The sequence below is a fragment of the Opisthocomus hoazin genome, chromosome 30 (genome assembly GCF_030867145.1).
Source record: "Opisthocomus hoazin isolate bOpiHoa1 chromosome 30, bOpiHoa1.hap1, whole genome shotgun sequence".
NCBI lineage: Eukaryota > Metazoa > Chordata > Aves > Opisthocomiformes > Opisthocomidae > Opisthocomus > Opisthocomus hoazin.
The window spans coordinates 1,198,731-1,222,251 of record NC_134443.1 but is presented as its reverse complement, the minus strand read 5'-3'; the positions used below and the strand labels follow the sequence as shown (position 1 = coordinate 1,222,251).

Genomic DNA, 23,521 nt, shown 5'->3' with positions numbered 1-23,521 from the left:
ATTGAAATTGCAGATTAAGTTACTGCAGACGCGCAGGATTGCTTCCCTCTGGGCCTGCGGTTCTGCTGCCAGATTGGTTTAATATGACAACTTGTTTGTGCGTGAAAACACTTAGAACTGGAAGAGACGTAGCGGTGGAGGGCGAAAAATAAATACCGTGGGGAGGAAGCCTGCGTGGAGCGTGGGAGGGCCGGCTGCGCAGCCCCGGAGGCTTTGTCTGCTCAGCCTTGGGTGAAGCCCAGGCTTGGTGCGATTCCGTAGCTCTGCTGGGTGTCCCACGCACCGCGGGGGCTCCCGGTGACCGCACAGGTAGCGCGGATCGCTTCCCGAGAAGAAACCTTGGCGCTGTGTAGCTGGAAAGCTGGGGGTTTAGGTTGCTGCGAGGCACGGGTGGCCCCGAGGGCGAACTTTTGAGGTTTTGTGGGAAGCTGCGGGAGCAGTCGTCGCCGAAACCTTGCCTACAAACGCAGGCCGGTGGGAGCGGTGGCTGTGCGTTGAGCCACGGCGCGGAGGTGCCGGTAGGGTCTCCGCGCTCTCGGGGAAAGGCCTCTCAGCCTGGTCGAGTGCTCCGCTCCCGGACTTTGGCGAGAGGCTCCCCAGTTCCTCCAGGGCTGTTTGCTAGCGCTGCTTCTGAGCTCTCCCCGCTTTGCACACCGGGTCTTGCTCTGCGCTGCCGCGTCGGTGTTCGCAAGCAGCGTTGCAGATCATACCCCGCAGGGCGGATTTTCTCGCTTGGGTTTCCTCCCCGCTCTTGTGCTCTGTCTGTGGCTCCTTCCTCTGTCCCAAGCATCTGCCGGCAGCAGCGGGAGCAGACCCTGCTGCGTTGGAGGAAGGCGTTGCAGTCTTATTAACGAAATCTGAAAACGTGAAGTTTGCGATTGCGGAGATTTCGGGGGGGCTTGGAAGTACCGCGTCCTGCCGAGGGCTATGGGATGTGCCTGGCGTCCCTTCTGCCTGGGGGACGATGGGCAGGGCGAAACCGCTCGGTGCTGGTCCTGTTCCAGCCTTCCGGGTTGGGCTCTTCCCCCGAAGCCCGGTGTGAGGTTATAAAACTCTGCTTGCTTTGGATGCTCCGGGGCCTGGACTCTCACCGTGATTTTTTGCCTCAGGCAGTTACCTAAAGTTATTCCTCGTTGCCATCTAGCTCACTTTTTTCGTAGTTTCTTGACCTAGAGTACTCGGTAGAAGAAAAGTTAATACTTCCAGTTCTGGGGAATAATTGAAGCAAGCAAAAATGGGCAGTGGTATTTTCTTTTTTGTAAACAATATCCCACAACCCTGTAGTACTACTTACTACTGGAGAGTTTTGCTTCCTCTGCCCTGCTTTGAAGGCAAGAAAGGAGAAGGGGAAGTATCTGATGTGTCTGAAGCTCTGAGATGTTCTGCTCTCAAAAAGTGAAATGGCTTCGGAGCTTTTTTCCAAGCGTTCCGCCTCCTGCGGCCCCGGTCATGGCGAATCCATGGCCGCTCACACGCTTGCGTCTTCGCAGTGTGTCGTTAAACCCTTTACCCCAAGTACTTCTGCTCCTGGGCCCCGATCGCTCCCACCTGGATGCAGGTGAGGTTTCATTCGGAGCACACCGCCGCCGTAGTGGTGGAGAAACCTCGGGAAGCCCAAGCGGCCTTTTTTTGTCTTGGGGTCACGTGGAAACGGCAGGCCCCCCGCCGTGGCTTTTGGGGAGGCCGCAGGGAGGGTCGGGGCCCGCGAGGGCTGCGCTGGCTGCCTCGCCCACGCAGTCGTTCAGTCTTGGTGCTGCCTGTTGTTTTCAGTTTCTAACGGTCTGTTCTCTCTTCTCCCCTGACCCACCACAGAGTTCTACCTTGTAAATACTGTTATTTGTATATACTGTAAATGATGACATCGGTGGGCACTAACCGAGCCCGGGGGAACTGGGAGCAGACACAGACACAGAGCCAGACACAGCACAAGCAGCGGCCGCAGGTAAGGGCAGCGTCCATGGAAACCAGTTAGCTTGGAGGTGGAGACCTGGCACTGCTGCCTGGCCCGGCGCTAACGGCTGGCCTTGGCCTAACGAACTTCCCGCGTGCCGCAGGGTGTTCCTGCAGAGGAGGAGGGTCTTTCTTGCAGAGCCAGGTTAATTGGGCGGCCGCTGACAGTGGGGTTTCTGCAGCGGTGCTTCCGAGCAGGAACTGGGGCTGAGATTTGGTTTTACTTCCATCTGACCATTCCCAGTTCACGTTAAATCAACGTGAGTGGCTGAGGAGCCGCCTGTGGTGGTCTTGATGTTGTGGTGAGGCTAAGGTCTGCCTCGAAGTGGACGTGGTTGAGGTGACTGTCGCTCACCCAAGGCCATCCAGCAGTATCCCCCCTTTCTTCCAGACTCCCCTTGCTCGCTCCTCTTCCTTCTGACTATCTCTCTGAAGCTCTCCTCTTGCCGACCCTTGTTTGCGCCTCCTCCTCCTCGTATTGATTCCTTTCCGGAGATCCTGGGGAAGCGGTACGGCCTGTGGAGGAAGGTTTGTCAGAAATGCGCTGCTCTGACCACGCGCTCTCTCTGCATTCCATTTCTTTAGGCCACTGCGGAACAGATTCGACTTGCACAGATGATTTCGGACCACAACGACGCTGACTTTGAGGAGAAGGTGAAACAAGTGAGTGTGGAAAGTGAGGGTGAACCCTGACGGGAAGGCAAGATCGATGTCGAGAGTACCGTGAATGCTGGGGGGGGGGGGGGTGAGGCTGGCTGCTCCCTGAATTTCCTTGGACTGGCTTGTTCCCTAGAAAGCAGGGAGCAGTGTTATCCTGAGAAAAGGAGGTTGTAGATTGGGCTGTGGTGAAACAACGGTTAACTCGGAACCTCCCACCTCAGTTGCTGCTCTTTGAGGGGGTGTGATTAAGCTGAGGAGACTCCCAAACCCTGACATCTCTCTGTAGGGTTTCTGGTTTGGGATTCAACTTGCTTCCGCAGAGATTTTGGTGCCACCTTGCTTTGGAACGTGCTGACTGTGGTGTTGTCTTCTCTACAGCTGATCGACATCACGGGCAAGAACCAGGACGAGTGTGTGATTGCTCTGCACGACTGCAACGGAGATGTGAACAGAGCCATCAACGTGCTGCTGGAGGGCAATCCGGACACGGTAGGATTGGGTCCTGTAAATCTGGTGAGGCCTAGTTCAGTGTAACTGCATATTCGGAGACAAGACGTACAGTAATGTCTAGATAACCAGAGCCAAAGTGACCAACTGGTTCCCCAAGTAGCTTGTAACGTGTGGCTGTGTCCTGGCTTCTTAACACTGCTCTCCGTAGGCTTGCGCAGGATGGGAGTGTGGCCAGCAGGCCCGAAGGAATAGAGAGGAAAATGGAAGAAACCATTTGCTTCCTATTCCTTTTGAATCCAAGCACTTTGACAGCAGGGCAGTGGAATCTGTATAAGCTGTCATGCTGCCGTGGGTGTGAAGTAACTTATCTTTCCCCAGGAGGGCCGCGTGACCTGTGTTAAAGGCAGGTCTGCGTCAGCTGTGGTTCCTTTCTGGTAGAGCAGTGCACTTTTGTGTCTCCGGCCCTAAACGTTCCCTTCTCAGCGAAGCGCTGGCTTGCGTGCCGCTGCCCGTGCTGCGTTTTTGAGGGTCTTTTTGCTGTTGGCTTTCTGTGGAGTTAATCTCGACCGCTGTCGCTCACGAAGCTGCCTGTCTCAGGCAAGCCAGAATCAGCTTGGAGACCAAGTGGATGCTCACTTAGGAGGAACCTTTCGCCAGTGTGCAGGGTGTCATTCATTTTGTGACGAAGACAGCAGAGACGCAGGTTCTGTTACAGCCCAGTTAAAAGCCTATAAAGATCAGATCCTTCCCAACTGCTGCTGATCAGACGTATCCTCCCACCACACTGGTTTGGCTGAAGCCACCTCACCTCTTTGTAGAGTTGAGGCTCTAAATATCGCTTCAGAATATTATGTGTCAGTTGGTTTTTTTCCTTAGTATTAGCCCTGAGCGTAGATGTATGAAGCCACCTCACCTCTTTGTAGAGTTGAGGCTCTAAATATCGCTTCAGAATATTATGTGTCAGTTGTTTTTTTTCCTTAGTATTAGCCCTGAGCGTAGATGGATGAGCGGGGCAGCTCGGGCTGCGTTCTGTGTAGGGCAGCCGCTCCCCAGTGTCAGGTGCTTTGCTAGCTTTGGCACCGGCTGAGCTCAGTGCAGCCCACGGAAGGGTTCTTCCTTGCCTTTGGAGAGCCCTTTACTTTCACAACTGAACAAAACAGCCGCTGGAAAATCCTTTTAGAAAGGGGGATGATATGAACGTGCGTTGCTGAGGCAAAGCTCTGCTGTGACTGTATTTCCCTCCACATCCCTTGTAACCAGCGGCTTCTAGTTAAACGACAAACTCCTGCTATTGCAGCAACTGCATTTCCTAGATAAACACCTTGCTTGTGAAAACAGCATCCAAGATAGAGTGCAGCAAGGTGTGTTACGTAGTGGTACCTCCTTTATTTGCACAGCTGAACGCCCGGCAGCGTCAGATTCGGGGCGAGGCACGGCTGCTGCGGGGAGTTTGTAGAGGCAGAGACGGAGCTGGCAGAGCGAAGCCCCCGAGCGCCTGCCCCTTCTGCAGCCGGCAGTGCCGTGGGGGGCCCGGGGTTGGTGCCCACAGCGCTGGGCGCAGGCAGCTCTGCGCTGTGTGACCGGTCAAAGGTCTTGGAGCTGCTTTTGGCCTGGATTCAGCTGGTGCGGCAGTTCCGGCAATCCCATAAAGGGGATTTTTCTGATAAGCACCAGACTTGCTAATTGCTCAGATACTCACGTGGTGATGCAGACAGCTCACCTGCTGAGCTGGTTACTCATAACCTACCGTACCGTATTTCAAACAGTAAAGGAGCTGGCGTGATCTGAGCGTTGAGTTAGATTTGGCTTAAAATTACAGTATTCAAAGTAAATATTTTCCTAAATTTCCTTCTGAGCCAGAGACCTATGGAGAGAGACTTCAGAAGCCTTGGGTCTGAAGGCAGCTTGTGCCTCTGGGTGTTTTGTCACTGTCCCTGCATGTTGCCCTCCAAACCCAGCTGTTTACTTGTTTGCCAGTTCTGTTTTTCAGGTGTCTGTCAATGACTTGTGACTGTGTTTAGTTGTTGTAACAGTGTGCAGCATCATTTTAAGAATATGAAACCACTGCAGATGATCATAAAATAAACCGATGCAGGCCCACAGCCGTTAGCTGGGGGTGTGCTTAACTTCTTATGGTTGAACTTGGGATGACTTGAACTTGCCTGTTGGATCAATTCTGTGACGCTCCTCTCCCTGGGAGCTGCTGTGTAAGGGAGGGGCTTTGTTAAATCGCTCTGTGTCTGAGAGAACAACTTACACTGAAATGTTGACTGCAGAGCACTTTGGAACATTTACCTGGGTTATTCTGAGAGCTCCCCAAATCGGTGACCTACGTGACATGGCAGGGTTGTCTGGGGTGGCGTTTTTTTTCCCAAAACACGGTAAATATATTGACACTTTGAACTTGAGTAAGTATTATGCTCTCTCTGTTTAAGAGGTTCAATATATCTTTGCAGAAATAGAATAACTCATCTCCTGTTACCTCAAACTGCGTGCCAGTCAGCTGTGAGAAGGCTTTTCTTGAGGGAAGAGGCTGTGCTGTGTGTAGGCTGATAGACTCTTCTTTAAAAATAAAATTGGACTGGAAACCATTTTTCTGGACGACCCTTGTTATCTTCTCTGTAGCATGATTAAATATGTGTGTATTTGCATCTTGCATCGATCGAGGTATGATTAACTTCTTTCCCCTTTGCAAACCTTCAGCATTCCTGGGAAATGGTCGGGAAGAAGAAGGGTGTCTCGGGACAGAAGGAGAGTGGACAGACAGAACCCAGTGAAGAAAGCAAAGAAAACCGGGAGAGGGATCGGGATTTCAGCAGACGACGTGGCGGGCCACCGAGGCGGGGGCGAGGTGCCAGCCGTGGAAGAGAGTGTATGGACCTGCCCTTTAATAACACCCGTAACTGTCACGGTGCACACCGAGGCACTCTGTGCTGCATAAAAGCTGTCAGTAAAGCTTCTTGGGCAGAGACGTCTTTGAGGAGAACCATCCTCGTGTGTGTGGTGGTCTGTCTGATGCTCCTGTGGCTGAGATGATTCCTTGGGTCATACCCTCAATACCATCAGCTTAAAATAAAAGAAGTCATGGGAGCGTTTGGCGGCATAGTCTCCTGCATAGCCATCGTGCTTTGGTGTTTGAGGTCTGGTCTTGTATCCTCCCTCAAGCAGGATGAATCTTGAAATTGTCTTTGCGTCGTTCTGTCTTTCAGTTCGGGGCCAGGAGAACGGATTAGATGGTGGTAAGACTGGAGGATCTTCTGGAAGAGGCACAGAAAGAGGGAGACGGGGACGTGGCCGAGGCCGAGGTATGTGTGGGGTTTGAGGTCAGGGGGAGTGGGAGGAGAATCCCAGCATGGGGGGGGTTGGGAGGGCCCTCTGGGGATCCCCCAGCCCAATCCCCTGCCCAAGCAGGGTCACCCAGAGCAGGCTGCACAGCACCGCGGCCAGGGGGGCTGGAATATCTCCAGAGAAGGAGACTCCCCAACCCTCTGGGCAGCCTGGGCCAGGGCTCCGGCACCCTCAGAGGGAAGAAGTTCTTCCTTGGGTTCAGCTGGAGCTTCCTCTGCTCCAGTTTGTGCCCGTTGCCCCTTGTCCTGTCGCTGGGCACCACTGGAAAGAGCCTGGCCCCGTCCTCCTGACCCCCCCCTGCAGATATTGATCGGCATTTCTAAGGTCCCCTCGCAGCCTTCTCTTCTCCAGGCTGAACAAGCCCAGCTCCCTCAGCCTCTCCTTGGAGGACAGATGCACCAGTCTCCTCCTCATCCTCATAGCCCTGTGCTGGACGCTCATTTCTTACCTCAGCTCGTCTCTCTCCTCTGTGAGGTCTGAAAGCCTCTTTTATGGGAGGAATTGCCAAACTCAAAACAAGCACTTAATTTTTCTGTTTCATCTAGTGCCTACATGTTGCTTCTCAAGCATGCTAGAAAGAATATCTAGTTCTTGCATCCCATCCATGGTGTTGGGAAAAAAAAAATAAGGCTTTATTGTGTAGAGGTGAGAAGTTAAAAGTAAGGTGACTATTTGGCAGGTGGGCCTGTTGCTAGTTGGCAACAGAGCCTGGATCCTGCTCGTTCTTGCGTGTGTGTCTGTGAGCTCTATTGGTGGGCAAACGCGTGGCTTGGTTTTTAAATACCCAGTGGCAGAAACTCATTTTTCCACAAAATCCATGCTGCTGAGGGGACGCGCTGCAGAAATCAGAACCTGGGGTCCGGTATTTACGGTTTGTGCAGCTGGAAACTCATCTGAGCCTGGAATCTGCATCGCTAATTACCCTGCCCGCCAGCTGGGGTCATTCCCGTACACGTAAAGTCGCTGCTGGAAATCCCATCAGCTCGGGAAGGTCTTCACCGCTTCCATATTCTGGGCATCAGCATACGTTGTTGGAATGTTTCTTTTCCCGGTGATGCAGAGCCAGGTGGTGCTCAGCGGTGCCTGTGTGTGTTTTACAGGTGGCTCTGGAAGGCGAGGGGGAAGATTTTCTGCCCAAGGCATGGGGTAAGTTCCACTGGTACAAACCACAGCAAGAAGAAAAGCCTTTGTGCATGAACAGTACTGTTTGTGTCGGTCATTTGTGTTCCGATTTTCTTTTTTTTGTTAATAAAGCCAGAACTGCATCCTGCTAACTTAAATTTGGAATAGCTGGTGCAGCTGAAGCATCCCTCTGCGGAGAGTGCTGTCTTCTGAGACTCTTTGAGATGTCTCATGGTCTGAATAAGATCAGTTGCTTTTAAAATGTGTAGGGAGAGGGAGCAGAACTTTCCATCCTCGTATTTCTTGCAGAACTTTCAACCCGGCTGACTATGCCGAGCCGGCCGGCACGGATGAGAACTACGGGAATAGCAACAACAACACGTGGAACAGCACTGGGAGCTTCGAGCCGGATGACGGCACAAGTAAGTGGTCTTCACACACGTTTGCTGCTTTGTCTTTAGAGGGTAAGCGGATTTTGTGTCCATCCAGTTGCACGGAGGAGGTTCTGGGTCGGTCTTTGGCTCGGGGATGGAGGAACGGGTTGTTGGTTCAGGGGTGGATTTCAGCAAGCTTGTTCCTGTGCACCCAGAGGTGCCTTTGCATCTGTTAGGGTGACCAGGTTGGAAAAGTGGAGCTGGATGGTTGTTCTGGCCTGAGCTCGTGCGTGCTGTTGCCCGACAGAGGTGCAGGAACGCTTGCCTCCATTTTGTTTTCCAGCAGAAACCATGCTGCCTCTTTGGAAAAGTCTTTGATAAACTGTAGCGTGATTACACACGTGCAATTTTTTCAGCTATTCGGTGCATCCTCCAGAGAATATTACGCGGACCACAGATGTCTTGCACTTGATTTTGGTATGGGGAGCTTAAATTGCTGTAGGATGAGACCTTGTTGCAGAAAGCTAGCTCAAAAGAGATCTTGATCGCTTCGCTGTTTGGAGCAAACGTTTCTTCGCTGGGCCGTTTGTGAACGCCGATCTGCCCCTGCGCGTTCTCTAGCCTTGGGAGAATGGTACCTTTTTTGGTTTCAAGTGTGCACGTGATTGTAAGACGCAAGTGACCTCAGGTTTTGCCATGTGATAACTGGACAGAGTCGGAAGGGACAGTCCTTAATCGTAAGTAGTCTGTCTGTGTGGGGCTTTGAAGAGGGGGGTTTTCTTTTTTTTTTTTTTTTCCTAGATTCAACACTGTGAAGTCAAACTGTTTTTCCATGATTTTTAAGCATTGGAGTAAATACCACATCCTGGTGGTAAGAAGCATTCACAGCCATAGCAGTGTTGCTTTAGGCTACTTCGATATTTCTTGTATTTGCTGAAAAACTGATAGCTTTGGAAGGAGAGAAATCAAGTACTGAAAACTGTGAGACCTTTTACTACACACGGTTAGCGTAGGGATATTTTCGTGTCTTTTTGCTTTTAGAAAACAGAGCTGTTTTGAAAGGGGGGAAGAAAACACACATGGTTTTGTAAAACAGCAGCAGATTGAGGGATCGTTGTCTTGCTGACTGAGAAATGGAGTTTTAAATATCGGAGACAGCAGTGTAGGCATGTGTTAAAGGCAACGGGTACACGTGTCTGGAGGAAGAAGGGACGGGACTGGATGAGCTCGACGTGCTGGAAGTTGAACTGTCTAGTCTGAATGGGCCGTGTGGGGTTTTTCTTCTGTGTCAGTGTTTTGTGGAACAAAGCAGGTTAGAGGCATGGTTAGGGGGAATGGAAGATCTTCCTGATGGAACAACTCAAACTTGCCCTAGTGCTACAACGCAGTTGTAAAGCTGATCGTGCAACCACACTGTTCACCCGTGTCGTGCGTGGTCGTTTTGTTTCCATTTGAGTAGCCGCAGGCGTCTCTTTACATGAACGGTATCCACAGGTACGATGTGACTGGTGTACGCGGGGGCAAGGAGACTCGCCTTCGCTTCTTGAAGTCAAAATTTCACTGGTTGTCTGTCTTTTTTTTTTTTTTTTTGTTTCAGGACTTGATTTCATTGGGGGTGAGGGGTCAAATTATCCCCGAAAATTTGACACTGCTCCTGGTACGATACATCCAGGTGCACTAACTGCCCCGGCTACCTTTACTTCATAGCTTTTTTAAAAAAAAACACCTTGAAATATCTGTGGATGTGGCATTCTTCTCTCTCTTCATTTGTTCATTCTAATGAATATTTGATGTTTGTTCTGACTATGCTTTTACTAATGCTGACAGCTTGAATGTAAATTGGGAGAGGTTAACCCGAATTCTTGTGGATTATGTAAACTTTAACTTCAGCCACTGCTTCTCGGTACCCAGAGCAGCTCCGTGTCCACAGCACTGGCGACAGAGTATCCCACCCGAGGGGAGGAAGCATGAGGCAGCTTAGCTGTATTCTGCGTGTCTTGCATCCAGAAAGCTGCGGCTTGCCCGTTGTCCCCGTGCCGTTCCCTCGGCGCGGCACTTCGGTTCTGCGGCGATCGCTTGGCTGGCCTCCCCGCTCTGCTTCTGCTGAGGGTCAGAACGCTGCTGCGAGGGGAATTCGTCTCGCTGAGCTACCGTAGCGCTGTGGCTCTGCTTCGGCTACCTCTGAGCGATGCCCTTGATGGCTGCTTTGGCATGCTCATGCTGCCCGGCTGCTGTTCGGCACCTGAGCGGACCTGCCCTGCAGTTGAAGATGATGGTGGAGTTTGAGATGACCAGGGTGCTTGGTGGCAAAGCTGCTCAGCGCCTGGCCACTGCATTTCCTGCTCTTGTACCTTTATGAAGCCAAGAGACACCCACGAGATGATCCAGTTTGCCTTACACCTACCAAATCCCATCAGTATCTATAATGAGGCAAAAACTGTGTTTGACTGAGGTCTCCTCCATCTAACCTGAGGTCTGGAAGTCGAGGCTGAGGGCCCTTCTGGAGGAACTTGCCGCTTTGCTCTCAGAGTTCAGGATGGGAGGAGGAGTATGGAGGCTGTAGAGTCTCTTTTGCAGGGGCCCGGAGGCAGACGTACTTGCAATGCTGCTGCTGCGTTGGAGCGTCTCGCGGTTCTCCCCTCTGGGTTAATCTTTAACTCCTGCAGGCAGCGCAAGGCCATCTGCTCTGGTGCTGCCATTTATATTTTTGCCACGCTTTGGCGTTGTTTGGAGCGACGTTCCTTTGAGGTGCAGAATGGGGGGTTTTAGGTCTGTCACCCTTCCAGGCTGGGGTGTTGGGTGTGTGTCCAGTCACGGAGAGATGGCCTCATGGGCTGCGGGAGGAGCAAGCTGCTCGCTCACCTCCCTGTTTAAACTGAAGAGAGAGTGTATTTAGGGGGGAGGGTCTGTGGAAATCTTGAAGACTCAATGGGATTTTTTTCTTCAACACATTCATATTTGCAAATGCCTATTGACTTTTATTTTTTTTCCCTCCGTTTCCTGGTTTGAGGAGCTTCAAGACCAGCAGCTCTTTGAAGGGCTTTCTTAAAGCAGGGAGGAGGGGTTGCTGTTGGGAAGATGACGCTTCCGAAATGGCGTCGGAAGTGTTAGGGCATTGCTTGCGTTGGAGCTCTCCCCTTCGGAAAAGCTTGATGGAGAGCGATACACCCAGTTTCTTTAAAAAATCGAACCCCACTGTGCTGGTTCGGAAGCTTCCTGGAGCATTTCTGGCGAATGCCCGGGTGTACATCGCAGGTCTGTGGTTTTCCACCCGTCTCTTCGTGTGCAAGGAGCACAGGCCATGCCGAATAGGTGTCCGGTACTCGAGAAGCAGACTTGCCAGGAAAGCCCCATCAATGGCTGCTCTTCATCTGCAGGATTTCCTGCTGCTTTTCCTGCTGCTTTGCTTTTCTTCTCGCTTTCCCCAAACGAACCAAGACTGAGAGCCCTGTGCTGTGTTCCTACATGCACAGACTCTTCTTGGAGCAACTCTCCTGGCTTCCTGCTCTCCCCTGCCCGCTGCAGCTGACCCTGTACCTCCAGCTCCGCCTTCACCTCTGGAGTTGGGCTGGTAGGAGCTTTCTGATCCATGAAAATCTGGAAAGGAGCCTTCCCGCTACTGCTGTCAGGGCACCAAAAAAAACCAACAACTAAGGAACGCTGGAGTCTGGGTTTTTAAACCCAGATGTGTTTTGCATTGAATATGTTGAACTCCTCCTGATGCTTCTGTCTGGGAAGGAAGGAGTAGCGTAGCGTGCCTTGAGACTCCTGACACTCAAGGAAGTCATGTTGTATTAATATCTGTATTTCTAAATTTAAATTTAAAAAAAAAAGCCACAAACAAAACCCACAAAACCCCAAGAAAAACCCCAAAACAAACCAAAAAAAAAAGGAAGGCTTCTTGATTTGGCTCAACTTGTCAGGCGAAACGAAACACCCAACAAAACAACAATGAAAAAAGAATAATTCACTGATAATATATTTATTTCATGCTCTAAGTCCCCCACTTCTAGATGAGTAGTTGCTTGGACATTTTGGCTTCATAATTAAAGTATATATGGGAAGATCTGCTGTGTTCTTCCCCCCAAAATCTCAGCAAGCTTGACTGTGTCCTGCAGAAGAATCTGCAATATTCTCATTCCCCGTGTACTGTTTTTATGCTGTAAAAGACTTTCAGCTTATAAAAGGGCTGATGCCAACTTGTTCCGTCCTTGTGAACGTCCCCAGGGTTAACCCCGTCGGCTGTGTCGAGTTTTGCTGCTCTGGTTTGCATGGGCTGAAAACAAGCTGCGCAAAACGGGGCTGGCTTTACACTCTTGAGTTTTTTTCAGATGTAAAATGCTCTCACTCTCCTCCCACACCAAATTCTGAGCTGTCTAATGGGTTTGGAAGTTGCCACGTAAAATTCAAAGCACTGAGGTTAAACCGTGATGGAAGTGAGGGACGGAACAAGTTGGAGATGCGGCCAGGCAAAAATTTTTTCCTCTAGTTAATTTTGTTCTCTTACAAATTGCGCTGTGCTGGATTGCAGCTGACGTCTTGTGCTTTTCTTCCTGATGCTTTAAACTACTCGCTTCGAGCATATTTCTGAAATTGGTCCCAGAAAATGCGTGGATTGCTTAGTCCCTTACGTTTTCCTTTCTGATTCCCCTTTGCCTGCGCACAGGAGTTCCTGGTGCGGTGAGGTTTCGGCATTTGCTGGAGGGGTCGGGGGGGGAGACGAACCACGCGACTGGTTCGGTTGTCCCTGGGTTTCCCAGAAGCTTGAGGCTCACCTGGGTGGTGGGGTCCTGCACCAGAGCCTGCAGGAAGCCCCCGAAGGTGATGCTCTGCCCGAGCTGCTGGGGTAACACCGACTGCTCGCCGATGCAGAACCTTGCGGCTACTGCAATAGGAGGGGGAATCAGGAAAATGGCACAAGGAGGCTGGGGACGATGCCGAGACTTCCTTGCCGAGCTGAGCTTCCCTGTTTGGGTGTCGGGGTGTGTGCGTTGCCCTCGCTGCCAGCCCAGCGGTCCCTCTGTTCAGCCTGGCCTGCCTGAGCGAGGCTGAGGCGATGCCGTTGCGATACCTTGCCCGTGAATCGCGGGTTGGGGTCGACCGCTTTAAACTCTCCGTTTGGCAAATAGAAATCCTCTCGGCTGCTTGCAAAGCTCCCCAGTGCTTCTCTGGCTCTTGGAGGTAGAGCTTTGGTGCACGCCTGACTTCTTTGCCTGTTGTCCTTGTAGGTGCGTGGAGGGCAGCGACAGAAGAGTGGGGCACGGAGGACTGGAATGAAGATGTAGGTACTCTCCAAACCCCTCTCCTCCTTGCGTCTGCCGGCGGGCTGCCGTCCTGTTTGTGCGCACACAGCTACAAGAGGAGCACGAAGCCCATCCTCCCCAGACGATGGGCAGAGCCCCAGCCAGGCTCCCAATTGCAGGAGCTACGATGAAGTAGTAAACATCACCGCTTCTAAAGTCCATGTGTAGTAGAGCTTGTCGTAGGAGCCCGAGGTGGGAAGGGATCTCCCAGGGCATCCAGTCTGGTCCTCTCATTTCCTGTAACTGAATGGTTGAATTCTGCTGTGAACTGGCCTGACAGAATCACAGAATCACAGTATGGTGGGGGTTGGAAGGGCCTTCTGTGGGTCACCCAGTCCAAACCCCTGCCAAAGCAGGGTCACCCAGAGCAGGGCTGCACAGCACCACGTCCAGGGAGGTTGGAATATCTCCAGAGAAGGAGACTCCCCAACCCTCTGGGCAGCCTGGGCCAGGGCTCTGGCACCCTCAGAGTGAAGCAGAACCTTTCTCGTGTTCAGCTGGAGCTTCCTCTGCCTCAGTTTGTGCCCGTTGCCCCTTGTCCTGTCGCTGGGCACCACTGGAAAGAGTTTGGCCCCATCCTCCTGACACCCACCCTTGAGATACTTATAAGCATTTATTAGGTCCCCTCTCAGCCTTTTCTTCAGGCTGAAAAGACTCCACGCACGGTTCTTGCCCCGCTCCTCCGGTGGAGCGGCGGTTCGGGAAGGTTTGCCTTTGATCCACTCTACATATGGCGGAGGCAGCAGCAGCAGTTTCACGCGTGTGTCGTGTGCCTCTGCTGGTCCTTCAGATTTGCACTGAACAGGAGCTCTTGGCTTTGCCTTCTGGCTTGCTCTTTGGTGTGTCTCGCTGCTTTTTGTTCTCTACCTCGTGTCTCCTTCAGGGGAGAATGGATGCTGTTACCAGCTGCTTTTAATGCCTCCGTATCAGTTTCCTCTGAAATGGGCTTTTTAGTGCACTCCCTGAATCAAGGGAGAACTTCTGTTCTTGCAGATGAGAGCAGGGATGGGCTTTTTTAATATTATTATTAGTTTTTCATGCTCATTTTTGCTAAGCCTGCAGAACGGGCACAAAGTGAAAGCTTTTGCTTTCCAGGCACCATCTGAAGGAAGCGCTCTTGCTGTGTTTGGAGATGCACGCAGCTTCTCTGTCTGTTCAGTCAGGTCTCTGCTTGAAGGGAGGCTTTGATAGCCCTCCCTTCCTTCACTGTGCGATACGCTCCCAGGGGTTCCTGATTTTGTTTTTAAACACTTGCAGTTTAGTTGCTGGCAGCTCCTCAGTCTGGAATAAAAGCTGTTCATATTCAGATATGTTCCGGGCTAAATCACGGGTGGTCGTTAAACCTCCCCTTCATTCATTTTTGAGTGATGTTATTTTCCCTTCCGTAGCTGAAGTAGATCTGTTGCTCTCTGGTCAGGTTGTCCAGGTAGGGCCAGGATCATTGGAAGCTTAACTGTGGGTCTGGAGCTTTTTTTCTTTGACTTCTCTAGCGGTGCTTGCACCCACCTCTGCAGCGGGTTTTGCGGATCAGGGCTGCATACCATCACTGCAGACAGCCTGTCGAAGACCCCGGCAGCACTGGGGGATTTGTGGACTATGGGAAATTTGTAGAAGGGATTTTTTTTTTTTTACCCACTGGCAGGTGATTTGTGTACTTGCCTGAGAATAACCAAATGAATATAAGCTGATCCTGATGGGAGCCAAATGTTAGAGAAGTCTAAACACTTGAATTTCCTGAATCTTTCTGTTTGACTCAAATGTTTGTGTGCTTTACTTGGAGTCCTGAGATACTCTGCTCACTGTTGGATTCTTTTTTCCGTTTTTTTTAATCTTTCAGCTGTCTGAGACGAAGATCTTCACTGCCTCCAATGTGTCTTCAGTGCCTCTGCCTGCTGAGAATGTGACAATCACAGCTGGACAGAGGTGATAGCCCGTGGCGATGCTGTTTACGTGGGAAAAGTGGCACACGAGTTCCAGAGCTATTTGGCATCTCGGACTCAACCTTACCAACTAGCTAAAATACAGCAGCTCTGGATAAGATGAGATGGATTTAAATGGAAAAGTTGAGCTAGGAGTTTCCGGGTCCTAATCCTGGATTAGAGTTTTCCTAGGCTCTGCTGCTGGTTCTTCAGATTTGCGAGCATTTTGCTGTGTTAAATTAACAGAAGGCATGCATTAAAATAGAAAGCTATGCAGGGTCTTGCTTGGTCTCTGCCCTTTGGAGGTTGCTGCTGGCAGTTGTGAGCTAAATGTTCTGCAGATGCATTCAGTTTGTGAAGTAGAAAGCTGTAAGTTGTGAGGCTGGAGGCAGAATGCTGCTGTAATGGAAGCGAGGGGTGTGACAGCTCGTGTTAACCTCAGTGGGTTGTCTTCTTTCTTTACCCAGAATCGATCTTGCGGTCCTGCTAGGAAAGACGCCCTCTTCTATGGAGAATGAGTCAACAAGCCTGGAGTCATCCCAGGCTCCTTCCCTGGCCCAGCCGCTGGTGTTCAGCAATTCCAAGCAGAGTGCTATATCCCAGCCGGCCTCTGGTAACTCCTTCTCTCACCACAGCATGGTAAGGAAATGCTGGTCACTGCCGGCGCGCGGGTTGTGGCGGGTGTTGGTTTCCTTGGTGGGAAAGGATTCTCTGCTCCAGAAAGCTTCTCCTTTGGGCAGTATGGGAAATACAGTTCTGACGCCTGCTCGCTTCTTGTGGGTGACAGAGTCCACTGGATGATTTGCTGGTCCGCTCTAAATACAGAAGCATGAAGTCCACTGCTTAATTAGAAATAATTGGGATGATTACTCCCCTGTTGCCCTTGTCAGACTTGCAACACATACTTCTTTCCTGCTCAGAGGAAAGGAAAAACTCTTGCGATCCAGGGCTTGCAAATTGAACAGTCTGAGAAGTGGGACTTGGTGGGAGTTCGGGGTGGGATGGGATGCTGGCGTCTGCTGGCAGGTGAGGGAAGGAGGCATTGAACCTGTACTGGGGGTGTGCACAGACCTGGGCAGGTGCTGCTTTGTGTGACTGGAGCAAAAGAAATGCAAAGGGTGCGCTGAACGGTGAGAGAGTTCAGCAAGGATTTTCAAAACCACCTGAACTGTAAAGCCCAGTTCTCATGGCAGTTGTCTTTTTTAGTGCAACCAAATGCATGTGAATATTTTAGTACATTTTTAAAGATCCTGTCTGTTAACTTTCTTTGTAAGCCTCCATGACACTGTAAAGCTCCATGGGTTGGGCAACAGAGAAGTGTAGCTGCACTCTCATGTGGTAAACGCTGTGGGAGAAGCACGAGCTCTCCTTGCCAGTGGTCTCCGTGCATCTGGAGCTTGCAAGCGCTAAGCTGAGGCACCCAGTGAGAAGCAGCAGGGCACAGTGCATTCAGGCTTAGGTTAAGAGATGTGCCTGTCCTCTGAGAAACGTTCCAAGCCAAGGGAGATGTTGACTTTGTTGTTTCATTGCTGAAATTGCAGGTGAGCATGCTGGGGAAAGGGTTTGGAGATGTCGGGGAGGCCAAAGGCAGCAGTACCACAGGTTCTCAGTTCCTGGAGCAGTTCAAGACAGCCCAGGCTCTGGCTCAGCTGGCTGCTCAGCACACCCAGCCTGGTGGGAGCACCACTGCTTCTTCCTGGGACATGGGATCCACCACGCAGACCTCGTCTCTCGTGCAGTATGGTAAGGAAAAGCAGCGTGGCTCCCCAAAGGGGAGTGTGTTCTCCCTGAACTGCAGAAACGTGCCGCAAGCAGCAGTGTGAGGGATCCAGCGGAGGGCCAGATCAGAAGGTCGCAACCAAGCCATCTGCTGGAGAAACTAAAAGGCCCACGGGTGCAAGTTTGTGAGAGTAAAACGTGATAGTGCATGTGAGTCTTTCCCTTTTGTACTTGGAGCAGTTAATTCCATCTGCCTCTTGGTCATTCCAGACAGCTTCAGGGCCAGGGATCTGGTGTTCATGAGACCTTCGTGGTGTGGGGAACTACCTCCTGGTGTAAAGCTGTGTAATGGAGAAGGGGTCTGAAAGCGGGCACCTCTGGAGGGTAGTTCCTGAACACCAACACTTGTCAGCCTCGTCTCACCGCTGACCTGATGTTATCTTTTAAACTAATTCAATTCTGGTGACTGTTAAGTGCCGAGAAGTAAGTCTGCCTTTGGGCTGGTGTGACAGAATAAACAGTGATTGAGAGGCTCCTGCTTTTCAGATGAGGTGCTGAGCCCTGCTGTGGTTGAGTACTAGTGCCATTTCTTTCAGCTTGTGCATTTTATTTCTTGCTATAGGGAAATGGCTTTGGTTCAAATCTTAGCTGAAGAAAAATCGAGCCCTGTCCTAGTAGCAGTCAGTGTTGGCAGCTTCTGATCTTTTCAGACAAGGAGCCGCAGAGGAGATTGAGAGAATAGGAGCTGGTTTTTAATAAGCTGCGGTAAGGCTTAGGTGAAGAAGGAGGGTGGTGCAGTTGTGCAGAGACCTGAGGGTGGGCAGCCCCGAGCAGTGGTGCTGCTGGAAGGATGCCTGGTCCTTGCAGGGGAAAGAGCAGGCAATGAAATGCAGCAATGCTGGCAGAGAGGGGGAAGGAGGCAGTGCCGGGCCCGTGCAGGACTCTGATGTGCAGTGCCTCCATGCGAGGGACTCTGAAGTCCAGCTTTTCTTGGAGGATGGAGAACTTCTGCTGTGCAAGCTCACTTTATCTTATGGAGATGGTGGAAGGAGCTGAGGGGAGAAGGGCGTAAAAGGCTCGGCGTTGACGGTGGTGAGAGCACAAGGCTGGGAACGGAGATGCTGGGGTTCTCTGTGCTCTGGTGTCAACAGGCTTCAGGAGGAGTCATAGTGTGAAACGATTTTATTTTTCTTGGTGCTGAGAAGTGTCAGAATTTGGTTTAGTTTTCAGGAAACAAGTCCTGCTAACTCAACTCTGTCTCCCCTGCTAGATCTCAAGAACCCAGCGGACTCTTCGGTGCATAGTCCCTTCACCAAGCGTCAGGCCTTCACGTCGACTTCAACCATGATAGAAGTGTTCATGCAGGAGAAACAGCCTGTGGTGACTGCTTCCACAACTGTGCCGGCACCCGCTTCCTCGCCGCTGCCCAGCAAAACCAATCCTGTTCCCCAGATGTCCCCAGGGTCCTCGGACAACCAGTCCTCCAGTCCCCAGCCGGCACAGCAGAAGCTGAAGCAGCAAAAGAAGAAAGCATCGTTAACATCAAAGGTGTGGATCGGTGGTGGGGAAGGAGGCGTTGTGTTGTGTTAGAGCTGCAGAAAAATCCACGTGGGCTGATGAGGGAAAGGCTGGGCTTGGCCTTCCTGCTGTTAGCGTTGGGTGTTTGGGGGGGTCATGGAGAAACGCTTGCCTGCCTGGGTTGAACAGCATAATTCAGAGGATGCAAGCCTGGAACTACCGTCGTGTGCTGGGAAATGTGGATACTCAAGTCACTTTCCGTGCAGACTCCAGGAAGCAATTGACCCTGGCTGTTGTTCCTCCCTTGCAGATTCCTGCACTTGCGGTGGAAATGCCTGGCTCAGCGGATATCTCAGGGCTAAACCTGCAGTTTGGGGCATTACAGTTTGGTTCGGAGCCTGTTCTTGCGGAGTACGAATCGACGCCCACCACAAGCGCCGCCGTTAGCCAGTCTCAAAGCAGCCTGTACACCAGCACGGCGAGGTGAGGGCCGGGCGCGGAAGGGAACGACTGATCCAAGCAGGTAGCTTTGGAAGGTGGCTGGTCCCGTGGGCTTTAGTTACGCTGCATACTAGTGGACCCTTTCTGACCATGCCGTGATCACAAAGGGGGGACAACGTATGCAACAGCAAAAGATAAGTTGCCAGCAGACTCAGTCAGGCAGCGCTGTGCCTGATTGGCCTGTGGTGCTTATACAGAAAGCAAATGTTTCTTGCTGCTGCTAAACTGCATTGCTAGAAACAAGGAAGGGAATCCCCAGTGCAGCTGCTCCTTGTCCCTGGTGAACAGATTCTGCGTGCTTTGTCCTGCTTTTTGCCTGGCAAACTGGGGCGCAGTGGAGTAGGTGTATCTACGGTGATGGTGCCTTGCCAAAGCAAAGTGTTCCTGTCTTCCGTTGGGCTGACCCTTAGTTTCTGGCTGGTTCCTTGAATGCTGGGATCCGAGTGGTGGCAGCTCATGGAATGTCACCTGGAGCACAGCAGTGTGGGAGGCAGGGCAGCGGCTAGGCCCCAGCATCCTCCTGCGGTCAGGCCCTTGCCTGGCTGTGTTCCTCTGCTTGGTTTGCCTGGCTGCTTTGCGTGGTGCCTTTATGCTGATGCTTGGAGCTCCTTATTTTGAAAATCTGAAACAGAGAGCCTACAGACTGGGTCAGAAGCTTACAGCGGGGCTGTTCTGGAGGAAAACGTAAACCCCTTTTCTTTTTTCCCCCCCTTTGTAGTGAATCTTCATCCACAATTTCGTCCAATCAAAGCCAGGAGTCTGGTTACCAGAGCGGCACAATACAGACAGCAACGTTTACCTCCCAGAACAGCGCTCAGGGACCACTGTACGAACAGAGATCCACCCAGACGAGGCGATACCCAAATTCCATCTCCTCCTCGCCGCAGAAAGATCTGACCCAGGCCAAGGTAGGAGGATGGCTTTGCTCACCCTTGGTGCTGAGTAAGCATAGCGTGTGAAGCATGGTCTCGGAGGAAGCTAAGTGGTTTATCAAGTGTTTTGGCGATCCTCCAGCCTCACCACGTGGCTTGTGGACTCTCGTGAGAGCTTCCTTCTGGCTGCTACCAGAGCCCTTAGCTATGTTACTTACCTGGGGCTGGGCCAGTGGGGTCAACAGCGGTTAAGTTGATTGCAGGCCATGTGTCGTGTCACGCATAATTACCCTGCTGCAGAGTGGCATTCAGGTGAAGGATTTAGTTCAGTCTTAAGGATTTGATTCTTGCATGCTGCACACGAGTTCAGCAACATCAATTCTGGCTAAGGAATTTGGGTTGAGGATGTTGAGCCAGTCTAACTACCAGCAGCAGAGGAATTTCTTGCACTGCTTTCTCAAATATGTGCTTGGGGGTCGTGCTGGCGCTTGGGACTGACCCCGGCGCAGTCTGGTGACACGTGTTGGTAGCACACCTTTTTCACAGCTAGGGGAGGGATTGTGGGAGGGGGCTGACAGCAGATCTGCCTCTGGAAATGAGCAGCTGCAATGCCCAGTACTCTTTTTTTTTTTTTTTTTTTTTTCTTTTTTTCTCTTCTTCCTCAGAATGGTTTCAGTTCTGTGCAACCCACGCCGTTACAAACCACACAGGCCGTTGAAGGTAAGAGTTGGTCGGTACGGTGGGTGTCCTGAAGCTTGTACTGCTTGTATTCTTTGCTTTGGGTGAAAAGCTTTATCTGTGCTAACTGCAAGTCCTTTCCCTGCTGGACTAATTGCTGCCACTCACATTATCTGTTTGCCTTGAAATATTTGGCTTTCTGCTGATGGATCCATGAGATCCTTGATGAGTCGCTCCCTGATGACAAGAATTTACTCTGATTTGGTTGTGAAAGGCACCTTGTCTGGAGGTCTCAAACCTCTTTGCAGAGCCAGTGGCAGTGTTGGGGTGAAGTGAGACAGAGAACACAGTCACGCTGTCTCAATGTGGTTGGCAGCAGTGAGGGAAGCCCCAGATCTCCCTGCTCCTCTTGCTGAGCCTTTACAGATCCTCACTGCTGAGCTGCGCTCCAGGAGCTGCTGGTAGCTGCCCCTAACCCAAAGCTTTTGTTCGCAGGTGCTACAGGCCCCGCAGTGAAATCCGATTCCCCCTCCGCTCCCAGTATCACACCTCTCAACGATGGGGTGTCTGCGTCGTCCTTGCTGACGACAGCCAGCCAACACTCAACAGCTCTGAGCAGCCTGAGCCACAGTGAGGAGCTCCCCAGTACGACCACCGCCCAACTCAGCAGGTGAGCAAGTGTGGTGGGTGGGTTTCTAGAGAAGCGGAACTAGAAGTCAGGATCTATAGCAGACGTCAAAGTCTGTCTGGTGCAGTGGGGGAGACCGAGACGCCTCATCCCATCCGAGTAGATGGGGAATGGGATCTGGCCTGGTGCTGCTGATGGTGACTCTCGCTCCTTGGCCTGACAACCTTTTATTCCTCCCTCCGCAGTACGTTACCCACCCAGCAGAACAGTCTGTCCTCATCCACATCCTCCGGGCGAACATCAACGTCAACTCTTCTGGTGAGTCTAGGTGTGCCCTAGTGCTGTGCACCCCGATTCCTTCTCAGCTTGGAGAGATCTGCTGGTGTGCCCGACCTTGGGTGTGTGGCCGGCGGGGTCTGCGGTTGTGACAGAAGCTGCCAGGCTGCTGGTTGTCCCGCTGGATTTGGATGTTCTGTGGAGAGAGGGCATAGGTTTATGTCCAGAACACTGCACACCTCTGGCTTGAGGCTTTTGACACCCTGCCCGTTTCAGACAGAACAGTGGCTTCTCTTGAGCCTGTAGCAGCTCGTGAAAGTGCTGCGGAGTTGCAACCAGAGATCAGAGCAAGCTGGTAGCTGATGGAGTGTCACTGTTCAAACGTATGTGATGCTGGAGCTCCCGCAGTACAGAGTTCCTGGGTGTTGGCTCCTGCAGCAGAATAAATCTCCCTACTGCAGATGCGGTGTTCAGCCCTGCTTCTCTCAGCAGACAGACATGTTGGGACACAGCCGCACGAGAGGTTTGGAAGCGTTGGGGCTTGGCTGCTATCAGGGCTTTGGACTTTGGCCAGATGCAAAGCAGGTTTCTTTGTAGCCTGCAGCAGCTGAGTTCATTGCAGGCTCTCGAGAACATCCGGGTGCAGAGCTGCACAGTATTTTACGTAGACAGTGTCCTGCAATGTTTCTGTGCTCAGTTACATCTGCTGCTCCCCTTTTAGATTGGATATTAGGAAAAATTTCTTTACTGCAAGAGCGGTCAGGCGTTGGACCAGGCTGCCCAGGGCAGTGGGGGAGTCCCCATCCCTGGACGGGTTCAAAAAACGGGTAGATGTGGCACTTCAGGACGTGGTTTAGCAGGCTTCACAGTGTTGGGGTGACTGCTGGACTTGATGATCTTAGAGGTCTTTTCCAGCCTTAATGATTCTACGATTCTGTTCTGTGACTCTTAACTCTCTCCCCTTCTTTCCCTAGCACACCAGTGTGGAGAGTGAAGCGAGTCTCCATTCTTCTGCTAGCACTTTCTCCACCTCCTCCAGCACCGTGTCGGCCGCCCCGCCAGTCGTGAGCGTTTCATCCAGTCTCAGCAGTGTCAGCAGCCTGGGCCTCAGCCTCAGCAGCAACTCCACAGTGACGGCCTCAACTCGCAGCTCCGTTGCAACAACATCAGGTACTTGCCTGGGTACTGCTAAACAGGAGTGTGGGGGCTAAGAGAGGCAGCTTCTGCTGTTTGCTTCACCGTGGAACTTTTCCTTTCTCTTCCTTCTTCAGGAAAAGCCCCTCCCAATCTCCCTCCTGGAGTGCCACCGTTGTTGCCTAATCCGTACATCATGGCTCCAGGGTTGCTACACGCCTATCCGGTGAGTGGGACAATGGACTCTTTGCAGTTGTGTCGTGCCAGTAGGTCCCTGCCAGCTCTGTCTTCAGCTCACAGGAAGGGATGTAGTGTAGTAGAGAAACCAGAAACTGTATCACCGGCCCGGCAGGACTGACTTGGATGAGCGGAGTGGGGACCTGCTGTTATCCATAAAACAGTAGCAGAGGAAATCCGTGTGCCCCTGGGGGTAAATGTCTGTAATTCTGGTCACCCCAGAGCAGGTTCTTTCTGCCCTTTCCCTACAGCCTTCCCAACCTTTGGGGAGCAACAGTTGTTGGTTGGAGCACACATCGTGAAAGTGTGGGGCTGGTATTAGCAGCATGGTATGGCAAAGGGCAGGCAGGCAGAACAAGGGTGGCGACTGCCACAAAGTCTAGTGGCATGTCGCAGCCCTCTTCGGAAGGTGAGGACAGATTTTGGTGTTGGAATAATTTCTAGCGGAAAACTGTCAAGTGCCTTTGTGGTCTGGAGCAGTGGTGCTCTGTGTTGATGCTCACTCTTCGTTTGAGCAGCTCGTAAAAACAGTCCTGGCAGCGTCAGTCTTGTGGTAGTGCGCCTAGGTAACTGCGTGGCCTTTGATCGTCTGCTTCGGGCTTTATCTCACGTTTATCTAAATGTTCAATCTAAAATTAAGTAAGTGCCTTTACCCAGTCTGTGTCCCTAACATTACCTCCTGCTCTTTTTCTAGCCACAGGTGTATGGATATGATGACTTGCAAATGCTTCAGACGAGATTCCCATTGGTGAGTACTGAAGACTGACACGGACGCACCGCTTCCGCTGGTGTGACCGCTCGCTGGTGCCGCGTGCTTCGGGGGTGCAGGCAG

At 51.8% G+C, this 23,521-nt stretch overlaps 1 protein-coding gene across 17 annotated transcripts in view; it reads left to right on the top strand.

Annotated features, from left to right (window-relative positions):
- Positions 1–23,521, top strand: part of UBAP2L (ubiquitin associated protein 2 like) — a 32,259-nt gene that overhangs the window by 2,099 nt on the left and 6,639 nt on the right. For 6 of the 17 annotated variants that reach the window (XR_012766382.1, XM_075445485.1, XM_075445481.1 and 3 more), the window contains exons 2-22: positions 1,813–1,942; positions 2,536–2,613; positions 2,989–3,123; positions 5,764–5,932; positions 6,270–6,365; positions 7,509–7,554; positions 7,840–7,952; positions 9,502–9,576; positions 13,133–13,185; positions 15,045–15,130; positions 15,594–15,765; positions 16,668–16,869; positions 18,116–18,393; positions 18,674–18,846; positions 19,583–19,772; positions 20,402–20,456; positions 20,910–21,084; positions 21,288–21,360; positions 22,293–22,488; positions 22,590–22,678; positions 23,384–23,437. Coding sequence is in view for 16 of the 17 variants with exons in the window: in XM_075445485.1 (XP_075301600.1) it covers positions 1,853–1,942; positions 2,536–2,613; positions 2,989–3,123; positions 5,764–5,932; positions 6,270–6,365; positions 7,509–7,554; positions 7,840–7,952; positions 9,502–9,576; positions 13,133–13,185; positions 15,045–15,130; positions 15,594–15,765; positions 16,668–16,869; positions 18,116–18,393; positions 18,674–18,846; positions 19,583–19,772; positions 20,402–20,456; positions 20,910–21,084; positions 21,288–21,360; positions 22,293–22,488; positions 22,590–22,678; positions 23,384–23,437 (2,598 nt within the window). In the remaining variant the exon portion in view is untranslated. The remainder of the gene's footprint in view (positions 1–1,812; positions 1,943–2,535; positions 2,614–2,988; positions 3,124–5,763; positions 5,933–6,269; positions 6,366–7,508; positions 7,555–7,839; positions 7,953–9,501; positions 9,577–13,132; positions 13,186–15,044; positions 15,131–15,593; positions 15,766–16,667; positions 16,870–18,115; positions 18,394–18,673; positions 18,847–19,582; positions 19,773–20,401; positions 20,457–20,909; positions 21,085–21,287; positions 21,361–22,292; positions 22,489–22,589; positions 22,679–23,383; positions 23,438–23,521) is intronic. The other 11 variants (XM_075445488.1, XM_075445483.1, XM_075445486.1 and 8 more) reach the window with 7 other exon arrangements.